This window comes from Perca fluviatilis, chromosome 13, assembly GCF_010015445.1.
Source record: "Perca fluviatilis chromosome 13, GENO_Pfluv_1.0, whole genome shotgun sequence".
Lineage (NCBI taxonomy): Eukaryota > Metazoa > Chordata > Actinopteri > Perciformes > Percidae > Perca > Perca fluviatilis.
In genome coordinates this window covers 18471599-18484407 of record NC_053124.1, presented here as the reverse complement: position 1 = coordinate 18484407, position 12809 = coordinate 18471599, and the positions used below count along the sequence as shown (strand labels likewise).

At 42.0% G+C, this 12809-nt stretch overlaps 1 protein-coding gene across 2 annotated transcripts in view; it reads left to right on the top strand.

Moving 5' to 3' along the window:
• Positions 1 to 12809, top strand: part of pag1 (phosphoprotein membrane anchor with glycosphingolipid microdomains 1) — a 49758-nt gene that overhangs the window by 30926 nt on the left and 6023 nt on the right. Inside the window, exons 2-7 of one of the 2 annotated variants that reach the window (XM_039819614.1) lie at positions 3174 to 3209; positions 4703 to 4934; positions 5780 to 5837; positions 9200 to 9290; positions 9595 to 9764; positions 10023 to 10454. In XM_039819614.1, the coding sequence (XP_039675548.1) occupies positions 4747 to 4934; positions 5780 to 5837; positions 9200 to 9290; positions 9595 to 9764; positions 10023 to 10454 (939 nt within the window). In that variant the 5' untranslated portion in view covers positions 3174 to 3209; positions 4703 to 4746. The remainder of the gene's footprint in view (positions 1 to 3173; positions 3210 to 4702; positions 4935 to 5779; positions 5838 to 9199; positions 9291 to 9594; positions 9765 to 10022; positions 10455 to 12809) is intronic. The other variant, XM_039819615.1, reaches the window with a different exon arrangement.

Below are 12809 nucleotides of genomic sequence, written 5' to 3'. Positions count from 1 at the left end.
CTCATTTCTCAGCAGCCATCCAGCTGTAAACCTTCCCCGTCTGTGTGCACCCAGAGGACAGCCACACAGGCATCAACAGAAAGTAAAGCACTGTTCTGCCTGAGGATTTTAATTCTCTTTTAGTTTCTTCCCTCAGTCTTTCGCTGCTATCCAACAGCTTGTCCAACAGATGACACACACACACACACACACACACACACACACACACACACACACACACACACACACACACACACACACACACACACACACACACACACACACACCCTGTATGTGTGTGTTTGTGTGTACAGCTGGATGAGGGTAGAATTTGGATTTTTGCCTTAATTCCCAAAACGCATTCCTTTTTCAAATGGCTTTTCCAGTCAGTTATTTTCTATGGCATGAAACAGAAGACAGCCACACCGATTGTCTTTCTTCCAAGGCTTCTGTTTTCTTTCATCAAAGCCTGAAAGCGCCGGGAGAAAGAGAATGACAGCATAAGAGAGTTCAGTTGTTGTCCTTGGCTTGGTGTCTTGTATCACATGGTGGTGGCCTGCGAGGAGTTTTCCACAGTGAAAGAGGTACTGAGAGCTTTTATGTATGGTGTTTATCAAGTATTTAGGAACAACGTGTGTCCTCAGAGGGGAGAATGGATGGTTTACTCCATATTTTTTACTCAGCAGGGAAGCACGTCAGCAATGTTAACCAGAGCTGGATCTGTGTTTGTACTTAACAGGTTCTTCATTCCATTTGAGTTAACAAGGAGGACTCAGAGAATTATTTTAATGTGGCATAGTAGAGTTGACAGAAATGTTGGTCATGTCAAAATCCAGTATTATTGTTACTGGTGGTTACACCTTAACATCTGCAAACTCAAAACATATTGATAGACACAGAAGGTTCATTGTTGGCTTGTTGAAAAAAAAGCATCTTGACATAAAAGTCTCAGCACAAGGTCCAACTTTCAGCCACATCTGGCCTCAGCTGGTGGGGTTGCTTAGTTGTCTTGAAGATTGTCTCTAAGCGATGCTAGTGACCATACTAGAACAGAGAAAGGGGTTAGATATTTCCCCCCCCCCATTACCTTGTATCTCACGTTATGGCTATTGTTATCCGTAGCAGCCATTTTTGTAAAAATAGGCTAATGCAACTTTCTGTCGCATAGTAGAGGAATTACCATACAGTACAGGAGAAGCTCGCAGGCAGTTTCGACTTACATTAGCTGTTTAGTTTGATTACTAATGTTAACTAGCATTTTAGTTAGCAATAATTAGCCTGTGTCTATGTTATCTCCTAACATATACCTACGCTCTCCGTCTCTGCAAGATTGGGAATGATTGAGATTTCTCTTGGCACAGCTAGACTTCACACTTTCAGACACGTTGCTCACGTCACATTTACGTCTTCAAGCTCAGTTGGAGACTGTGGCAGTAACGCTCAGCCTTCACCGGATAAGTGCTTCTAATAGACTTCACTGGTCTGTTCTGATCTGTTGGTCCATCTCCATGACAACTGAGCAACACTATAGCAACAAGTTGGACTCTGTGTTGCGATTCTTTTTTCAAGAATAGTGAAGTTTATTAGCTAACCCTGAACTGTTACTTCATCATCTTCATTACCATCCAGTACAAGCATAACAAAGGCAAAGCTAAAACAAGTGTACACTTAAAACCAATAACTTACCTAAACACATACACCACCTCAGTATGAGTTGCATTCAAAACATGTCTGTGGATTTTTTTTCTCTCTACCACAATAAATAGCACTGATGGGAAGAAGAGAATGTTGCCATGGAGACACCGTGCTGTGGCAGCCGGTAATTATTCTGGTTTAAGTGCCAGCAGAGACGCACACAAGCTGGCACACTGTGGCAGATAGTGACACCTGGATACAAGCCTCTTGACGAGATCAGATATGGAATTTATCAGCTGTTAGTCGTGGTAAGGGTGGAGGACTGGAGGACATTTTGACCACACATAGACTCCAATTCTAAGTCACTTCGAGCAAAATCGGGAGATCAAGGTCAAGAGTGTGTGTTCACCAGAATGTACAAACCTGGTGTAACGGTGAAGATTCATAGGTTTGACAACAGGTTTATAGACTGAAACAATGCAGTTTGGGGCGTGTGTGTGTGTGTGTGTGTGTGTGTGTGTGTGTGTGTGTGTCCATTATGTTAAACACTTTGGAGAATACAGTCAGTATCATGTGTTATAGGATACAATTGAGAGATGTCATCGGGTTATTATTTTCTCAGTTACATGGGCCGACTGGTCAATATAAAGTAGACATTGTGTGTGTATGTGAGAGGGTATTGAAGACACTGTACATTGCTGAAGGTGTGTGTATGTGTGTGTGTGTGTGAAAGACATCAAACCATTTCTCACCTTCAGTAAGAATGTATAAAAATGATTGTGTAAAACCATCAGTGTTTCAGCACTGCACTAGTATTTCTGATACCTCCACACACCTGCTTGCTAATACACCAGATGTTGTGATCAGTGAGGAGTGCAGTGAGGTGTTCGTTTTAGAGGTTGCATGCACCTTTGATCCTAGCATGGAGGAAGCTTTTTTGACCAAAGTCATTAAATACCAACCTCTCCTAAACACCATCTCAGAGCTATAGGCTACAGGTGCCGACTATTTGTCATCATATTTGGCAGCTTAGGACACACACACAGGCTGGTTGGAAAAGGGCTTCGTCAGCTTGGGATGCCCAAAAAGAGGGCTATACGGATAGCAAATTACTCTGCTCTGTCTGCTATCAAAGGCAGCCGCCATATATGGCGAAGATGCTGTTACTTATACACATAAAAACGGACGGGTATGCTTATTTGTATAAGTATTTCACTGCATCTATAATATGTATGTCCCTGTAAATTATTCTTTTCAAGTGGACTTAAATAAATTGTTAGTGTGTGTGTCTGTGTCTGTGTGTGTGTGTGTGTGTGTGTGTGTGTGTGTGGAGAAAGTGTGTGACTCTGAGAGGCTGCAGACAGGCTGTTGTCCAATATGCATTTGATATGGGTTTTAAAATAACACAAACATACTCACAAGTCCCTTGCTGCTCTCCCACACACTCACACACTTGTTCATGCATCCACAGACACAAAACAACACCCTCCAAGGATAATTGTCAGCTTCCACCAAGCAGTAATCCTCCCCCCTTCTCATTTTTATCTGCTCTCTTCCAGGCGAGGCCAACCTGACTAATCATCCAACGTGTCAAGGTGAGGTTCTGTTCGCCTCTCACCAGCCACTCACACTGATAGCAGCATGATCCGCGGCGTATTTTTCATTCAGGGGGAAAAACAAGCAGGCATTCCAACAAACACAGGAATTCCTCAGTGTCCTTTTGAAGAAGAAGTTAAAATTGGCTTCTGCAGCTCTGTCTGATTCGCCACAAAACTTCCTTGCCGCTAGAAGCCGAGGAGCGCTTCCCCATCTCCCACCCTCCCCAGTCGCATTAGCATAGGCCAGCAGAGAAACACAATGGAGTTTTTCACCACCGGCACTAAATACACATATTCTGTACATACAACACACACACACACATTGCTCCAGACAGGAGTTTGGCTAGTGCACACGCAAGAGAAGAAGAGTAGAGGAAAGCTAGATTGTCACGTTTTTGTCAATTTCTCTAAATTTTTGCCCGGTCCGTTGTAACTGTCTCGTCAGCTAATTAAAAAGGAGAAACCCACGAAAAAGAGGGCAGCTAGAAAGGCGCTCACTGTATTTCCCTGTCAATCATCCTGCATGCCACCTTCTGCCTTTGATCATCCTTTCACTCCTGCTCCCCTATTGTCTGCCCACATCTCTATCATACACTGCAGTGCCAGATGTCGTTTACTTGCACACACAGTGAAACATTCACTCCACCTTTTTTGTTTGGAGTTTTTTTTAAGACATACAAGCTCATCCCTGCTGCCGCATCCCCTCGCTGTGAGTCACCCGCAACACCACACGGCTCCATAAATCACCCGTGATAACATCAGGGGTTCCATCAGCTCAGTGAGACCCAACTTTGGATGTTAGACCGAGACGTGATGAGGTTGCTTATGCTGTGCGCAGAGCCCAGACACCAGTTGAGGTGGCTCTGGTGTGAGGGCCACTGCAGCAGACTGAGGCAGATCACTGCCTGCACTGCAGTCTGACTTTGCTCTGTGCTGCCACCTGCTGGCCATGTCTGGTAATAGTATATACTGTAGTTGAGCTCCTGGTTACTAGTAGATTTGACATTACTATAAACCCCTTGTTCTTTATCTGTATACTTTGAAGGAGTAAACTGATCAAAAAGTCAGTCAAAAAAGGTTGTAGTTTTCACTGGCCATGGTCAAATAGAAATTTTCATTTTACTCTTTGCTGTTTCATAATAAAATTGGTGGATGATTAATGCAATTTCCTGAATGAAGCAGCTGCACAATCAAGTCAAGTTTGTTTACTTGACAAATAACAGACAAGACACAGTTGCACAGTTTGACAGATTGTTTTAGTATATTGTACTTATCCTGAACCAACAATAATCATTTAGGATTCTTCCACTGCATGTTTAATCTCACAGAAGGTGTTTCCACCAGATTCATTTGCTCAAAACTGTCTCTTTCGAAAGAAGAAATTATCAAACATGTAAAGCATTCCTGGTTAACTATTAAGTTTTCTCTTTTCAAAGAATTTAAAGGAACAAATTTTAATGTCTGTTTTTATCTTTCCTGTATTTCTCCAGCCGGTACCTGTCCAATGTCCTTCCCCCCCACAGTGTGATGCGTTATGGCTCCGGTGCTGAGTGGAGTGTGGTGGGGGCCGGAGGCGGGTGTCGTCGGGTCAGTGGCGGCAGCTGCTACAGGTGTGGCGTCGTGGCTGGGCAGTGGGCAGCTGGTCCTGGTCGTCACCCTCAGCATCCTCGCCGCCCTGCTGCTGGTCTCTGTGCTGCTGCTGCTGTGTGCTAGCTGCCAGGGGTGAGCACCATCTCGCACACAGACACAAACACACATACATGAACAGTACTGACCTATATTATTGTTATTCTCGGAAACACTCACATATTTAGACAATGTCAGGAAAGGCGGTTTCACCTACAGTCAGCTATCTACTCTTCCTGGTAAATGGCTGCTGTGCATTGTAGTGTTGAAAGTAGCACAACTACCTGAGCGGGTATTTTTACCCACTGTAATTATGGTTGCAGCAGCAATGATGAGTAATGGATTTATTACAACAATAGTGGATGAGTATGTGTGCTGTCAAAAGGGGCTAGCATGTAGTCATTGTAGTATTGTAATTGCTTTTACTGTGTGTGTGTATATATATATATATATATATAATATGCCCCCAAGAGCAAAAAAAAGTTATGAGACCCAAATATGTGAACAGTAATAGAGCTATAATCCCTGAGGGCCAATTTGGCTTAAAGAAAGCAGCGCAAAGAAGGCAGAAACCAGGAGACAACGCTATGCTATCCAACTTTTAAACAAATTACATTTTGTTCAAAAAGCCAATAGCTGATGAAATAAAAGAGCTTGTATATCTGGGTGGATTTGAACCTGAAAACCTGAAAACTAGCAGTTTAACCTCATAATTTCATTTAAGCCATGCGCCAAAACGATGAATAACACCCAGGCCTGCACCTGATCTGAAGAGAGAAACCGCTTCATTTTCTTTTAGATTCACACAAGATCCTAACTATGATGGCGACACCACAAATTACAATATTAGTGCTGCCTGGTGTCCTCTGTGTTCTGTAATCATCCACCTTTAATCCCTCATCCTTAAACCCTCTTGTCTCTCCATTCCTCTCCCTTTCTAGGCAGAAGAAGGCAGTCAATGGCCATCCAGCAGGAGACCATGAGAACCTTGTGAATGGAGTGAGTTGGACTTCAGGCTTATTCTTGCAGTAATACATGCATGAAGTGCAGCTGTAAAAGAAATAGTTTGACATATTGATGAATACGCTTATTCGCTTTCTTGCCGAGCTACACATAAAGCTACAGCTGGCAAACGGTTAGTTTAGCTTAGCATAAAGACTGGAAACAAGGAGAAACAGCAAGCCTGGCTCTGTCTGAAGGTATCAAAATCTGCCTACCAACACCTCTAAAGCTCCCTAATTAACACATTATTTCTTGTTTGTTTAATCTATACAAAAACCAAAGTGTGAAAATTACACTTTGTGGTTTCATCGGGAATAATGGGTATGACTATTTCTTGGCTAGGTGCAGTTACTTCCTGTCTTGTCACCGTGAGGTTCCCAGACAGCCTGCAGAGACTCTAGGGAATGTTCCAAAATGTCAAACTAATTCCTTTAAGGGAAACCAAAGGCAATTTTTGAATTTTCTGTCCCTTAGAATTAATTTAAAGTTTTGATTCTTATGTTTTAGTTGTTTTTTTTGTGTGTGTGAGTGTTGTCTATGTGATATTAGATGATGCGGAGGGGAACAGCTGTGTATTTTGAGTCAGCTTGTCACAGTGTGTCAGGCAGATTACTAATTACATGTGTGTGAACATTCACACACATACTGTACATACACATTTGCTCTACTACACAGTCTCTCACATTATGCAAACAATCATGTGTAACCAGAGATGTTTTTTAAAGACTAGGTTGGGATTCTGGGAAAGTCAAGAAACTCTAGCAGTGAAAGCTCAATAATTAAATCTAATCGCTGGAAAATAAATATTTACTCAGATCCATTCTCACTCTTAAACAAAAGCACCCACATTGTGTTACAGATGGAAGCATGCATACACAGCAAGACAACACACATGCACACACACATGCACACGCACTCGTGTACAGTCCTCATTACACCCAGCGGTGTGTGAGTGGCATGTCTCTGTAATCAGGTAGTGTAACCACTGGTAAATGAGGCTGTAGATAGGGCTTCCACATAATGCACGTGCGCACACACATACAGATTTGCCATCTAAACGACTTCCATCACACTGACACAGAAACATACACAAAACAAAGCCTCCCTACACACAGTTGATTGACAGCATCCAGTTGTTAATGAGATTGTTTACTAATTATGGTGAAAGGGTTACTCCTGCTAAGAGAGCACATGTGAGAAATTCCATTGACCGCTATTCTCAATGAAACCAGACAAAGGGCACAAACAAAAAAAAAAAGACTTAGAACTACTGAACTAGAGTTGACATTTGCCCTTTCTATGAATGCACTACGTCTTCTTGATAGTTATTATTACCTCCCATAATACTAATGCTTCAGTAACCAAGCAACATTTAAGTGTGACAAATGCCTGGCTTTCACAGACTAAGTGACATCCACTTATTCTCTTATCCTGTCACTCCCTCTGGGGCTGTGTGTGTGTGTGTGTGTGTGTGTGTGTGTGTGTGTGTGTGTGTGTGTGTGTGTGTGTGTGTGTGTGTGTGTGTGTGTGTGTGTGTGTGTGTGTGTGTGTGTGTGTGTGTGTGTGTGTGTGTGTGTGTGTGTGACCCTACGTGCTTCCCCTGTGCACATACACATTCCTCAGAGCCTTTTTGCATTTGATGGATATCGTCACTCTAATCCGCAATTGCTGGGTGGTTAGATTGTGTCAGGAGGGCCCCATTTAAATGACGGACCTTGTCACAGCCTGATAGGTTGAATGGTGATCTTTGTCTTTGCGAATGAGTAGGTTGGCTCTCCTCGCTCACCTGCAATCTGTCTGACTGTCTTCCCTGCAGCTGAGCTCACTCCCTTACCCTCCACGTTTGTTGACATTTGTAACCTAATTGTTTAAATACTGTATGTCTTTCATTCAGACTTATTAAAACACCACAACTCGTGGTTTTTTTGTGAGGACTGTGTGTGAAACATTTTAGATTTCCATAAAATATGCAAAATGCACCAGAAATCTAAAACGATATCAATTAAGTTTATCAATTGCTCTCCCATGAGGACCCTCATCAGGATTTGGATGTGGAATATAATGAAAAAAAGATAAAACCGGAATGACGATGAGACTAGGATATCTTCATCTTGTAACTATTTCCCACCTTGGTCAAGAAAATAAAACAACGAAACAATAATAGAGCTATAAGAGATAATAAGAAATATTTGGGCCATAAAATAGTTAAAAGATTACATCATGGATCCCAATAGTTCTGAGAGTAATTGACCACTAGGTGGGGTTGTGGAGCTTCTAATACACCAGCTCTTGCTCACACAGAGGAGACAACTGACCTAAACAAAGAGAATCTTGACTTGCAGCAATTAATATATTTTTACAATTTTTCTAAGCTCTGACTGATTGACATCTTTGCCTACGGAAACAAGACATTTTATGTATGCAGGTTGAAGTGCATGTTGATAAGTCATGCCTCAATGCGGCAGGTGCTTGGCATGCGTAGTGTTGGTTGGTCTAGTTTCTTTTCAGCTGACTCGTAGAGCTGATTTGGCTGCTGATTTTGCAGCCATGCGATGTAGCAAATAGGGAAACTGCCTTCCACTGGAGGACATGGTTTAAAGACTTAATGTAAGAAAATATAATATAATCTGCTCTGCTGATATGTTCTTGAGCAAGACTAAATCTCTGCCAGCTGCAGGGTTGTTTGTTCTGTAGCAGAACTTTGACTATAAAGTATCATCTGTGATTTTAATTGTAATAAAAATATCATTAAAAATATAAGTGACGTGTCCATGCAAGGTTTTTAGACTGCCTTTTATCAAACGAAGGATGTCATGAACCCAATTACGACTGACTGAGAATAAACAGCATTGTATCTTCATTAGGCATAAATCAGTTTTGTTTTTTATATTTCGCAGAAATTTTTTGCTATCTCTAGATGTCTTTTGTTGGTGGGTAAAAATACACTACGTACATTTAATTAAGCATGTGTAACATACTGATAATGAGCTTAAAGTAATCAGTAATGCAATTGGAAAAGCTAAGAAAAGCAGAGATAAAGAACAGGGGAGCGTGAAAATTGTTATCTGCAAATATGACAGTTCCCCAAAATCCTGAAGATCAAAAAATAATTGTCCATACACATTACAATCTGCTGACAGTGGCTTCTGTGATGCACAGAGGTGTGAAAGTCATCTACCCTGCGCAAGCTGACAAGTGCAGATTGATTTCTGTACCCTTTAGAAATTTAATTTTCTTTGGTGTGGCGTGTAATTGAGATAACCTCTAAAACTGGATTTTTTTTTGGTCATAACTGAGTTGATCTGCCAGCCTCTGAGCTCAGCCCAGCAGTGACAAACATCTTGTCCTTTGTTGTGCAGGTGTCAGAGACGATTAGCCAATCAGCAGACAGTCCAACGACGGACGTGGCCGCCAGCAGCTCTCACAATGGTCCTCTAACCAGCGGTACAAGTAAGACCGTTAGCTTTTGCTTTAGCTTAGCATCTATTATACTGATTAGAGTCACTGCTGCCCCTTATAATTATTGTTAGCTGGTGTTATGCAACGTTTTTGTTGACTTTCAGCTTTGGTTTGTTTTAAACCTCAGCTGTTGTTTTTTTATGGCCATATCTATATGATGTTCTTAGTCATTATCACCTGGGTGGGTACTAAATATCAGTAATAGAAAACACATTGAAATTCATCAAATGAGAGGCTTTTTACTTGCCCTGATTCTCTCTCTCACACACTCTCTCTTTTTTCTGTGCACCGCCAGTCCTCACAGACACACAGGATACCAGTCCCCATCCGTCAGAGGAGATGCTCTCCAGCCAATCAGAGCTCAGGTCCTCCAAGTGTCCTCAGGACCGTGAGCTTCCTAGCATTCCTCCCAACAACGGCCATATTGGGGATAGACCCCCAGCCTCAGGAGACAGCACCTATGAGGTCAATGTTTAAAGTCGCCTCACTTCAGCCGAATCAGGTTTTTACTTGCACTGAGCTTGAATGTGGCTGTTACAGGAGATTAAAGCTTTGATTAGTTGGCCTTTTATTGGGCTGGTGATTGATTGTTTGATTGATTGAGCTCAAAATATAGAGAGATAATTTTTCCACAAGAGGTTGATGGATTGATTCAGTTTACTGTAGCATTTTTGCACATTTACAAGCATATCAAATAACCCAGTGTATGTATCCGATATCCAGGTGGTGAAGGAGATTGCAGTGGCATCACGTGACGTCAGCGTCGAAGACTCCCTGTACGAGACCGTCAAGGAACTCAAAGTACATCCCGCACAGCTTGGCCTCCCGAACGGTACCATCCATCCGAGCCCAGATGAAACTCCCCATCATCCCCCTGCACTTCTCAACGGCCACCTCAGCCCCTGCACACCTGAGCGGGGCCCTCTGTGCGCAGGGGTGGAGTACGCCTCAGTCGACCTGAATAAGAAGAGCCGTCACAGCGCTGACATGGAAGCCAAAAGGCGCTCTAATAATGCCAGCGTTCCCTCCCACAAGCCTCAGGAGGAACCAGAGGAAGACTTACCTCCACCAGTACCGGAGAAGGTTCTGGATGAAAATGATAACCAGCCAGTGGTGATGAATGGGCTCGCCGGGGCTGGGCTGCACAATGGGGAGGTGAGAAGTTTTTTTGTGTGTGTGTGTGTGTGTGTGTGTGTGTGTGTGTGTGTGTGTGAGAAAGTGTGTGTGTGTGTGTGTGTGTGTGTGTGTGTGTGTGTGTGTGTGTGTGTGTGTGTGTGTGTGTGTGTGTGTGTGTGTGTGTGTGTGTGTGTGTGTGTATTACCAGAGGCCCCACAATACAATATTATCATGATATTTATGTCAAGATATGATGTTATTATTGCATTTTTATACATATTGCAATTTATTACCCTTCTTCCAACTTAAAATTATGTCCCCAAAGGTAAACTTTATCAACATCTGTTTTAATCTACAAAAATAAATAAAAAGATCTCTGTTTTTTCATCTCACTTAAATTTTTTTTGCGTGGACTAAAATGGCAATTGATTTTATTAATCTAGTACTAAAACCCCAAGTCTTAACAGCTGTACAATTTAGTTATCCAACATTTGTGTAGCACAGCTTAATTCCTAATTCAATAGAGCAGAGAAGCCCTCATTTAAAAGAGCAATGCAGAAGCAGAAAACTCAATTCATTTCCGAACAAGTCTGTCTTTTTTTTTTTTTTAAATGAGTCGTGAATCCGACAACAAAGCCCAAGTTTACTTTTAATGAAATCAAACAAAGAGAAATGTTCTCCCCTCGTCTTAAAATCGATACTAGAGTAACCTACTTCCTTGTCCAGCTGCTGCAATAAATATGCAGAGGAGGATAAATCACTGCACAAAATCATATGAGAAGTGTTTAATGGTTATTTATTAGTGCTTTAGAACGTAATCACTGCAAAACAATCAAAGTAAGCTTTATTTATCTCTCCCTACTGTACAATGACAGATTCAAGTAGCTACAAAACATTAGTTCTGCTGATATACAGATGGACGGGAGTATGTGATGTGAATATGACCTGAAAGCCCCGCCCATTTTTAGCACTAAAGGATATTGTTATGCATTGCTCCCTGGTTGACCAAGGTCGTACCTGAATCGTCATGACCAGGGATATACCCATGTTGACTGGCTTGGTTTGAATTTCCAAAAGAAGGGTTGAACATTGGTGATAACCAGGGCCCAACCCTGGTCATTGGTGTGAAAGAGGTAAAAGAAAGAGAGGAAAAGGTGTAGCAGTGAAGGAAGAAGAGAAGAATGAAACCGGGAGCTGGACTGGGAAGAGAGTATTAGACGAAATTGAGATAGTGACAGAGAGATGGTGGGAGATTGACTCAAAAAGAGCTGAGAGGCCCCGGAGGCATAAAGGTTGAGAGAGAGAAAGAAACTCGAGGGGAGAGGCAGTGAGATAGAGAGAAATAAAGAATAAGAAGAAGAAAAAAAACAGTGGCATACAAATGAAGCCATCTGTAGTAGAGAGGAGGGAAGAGAGAAGATAGGAGGATTTAAAAGAAGAAACAGTGTTGGAGAGGGGAGTATAGGTAAGAGATTGAGATGTAAAGGAGAGGAGAGGGAAAGGGTGAAAAGAAAAGTAGTGGAAAGGTGAGAAGAAAGGCGGTTCAATGTCATGCACAGAGCAGAGCTGCTGCTGCTGCTCTCAACATGCTGTCCTCCACATGCGGAGATCCATCAGAGAGACACACAAACAAAGCAACAAACAAATGCACTAACGCACTCTCACAGCTCGGAAAGAATTGCATCAGACTGTTAGAAGCTGTCAAGTCAATCTGCCACAAAGCTGCATGTGGCAGATTCTCTCTTAACACTTTTCCTCTCTGTTTATATTGACCTTCTTCCCCATTACTTCCCCTTCTCTTATTTTAAAGGATAATTATCGTCTTATATGACTGGTGTGGCTCTAATGTTGGTGGGTCTGTCGGTCCACCACTTTGGTCCAGACTGAAGAATCTCTACAACCATTGGATGGATTGCTGTAAAGTTTGGTGCAGACATCCATGGTGCCCAGAGGACGAATCCTAATGGCTTTGTTGATCCCTTGACTTTTTCTTTAGCGCTACCATGAAGTTGAAATTTATATTAGTGAAATGGGTTACACTTTACTTGAAGGAATATACATAAGAGCGACATGACACTGTCATTATAAACAAGTCATAAACGTTTGACGTAACGCTTCTTTTAGCAAGTGTCATTCGGTTTTTGTCATGACAAGTTAGGGTTAGGGTTAGAGTTAGGGTTCATGTGTCATGACTGTGTCATGACAGTGTCATGTCACTCTTATGTAGATACCTTCAAGTAAAGTGTTACCGTGAAATGTCTTAATATCTTCATATCTCCAATATTTTAGTTTATGACCAAATACCTGTAAAACTATTGACCTTCCCATTAGCCTCAGTTGTAGTGTAGCTGTTTGGTGCTAATTAGGGAAAATTGGCATGGTAACACGCTGAAC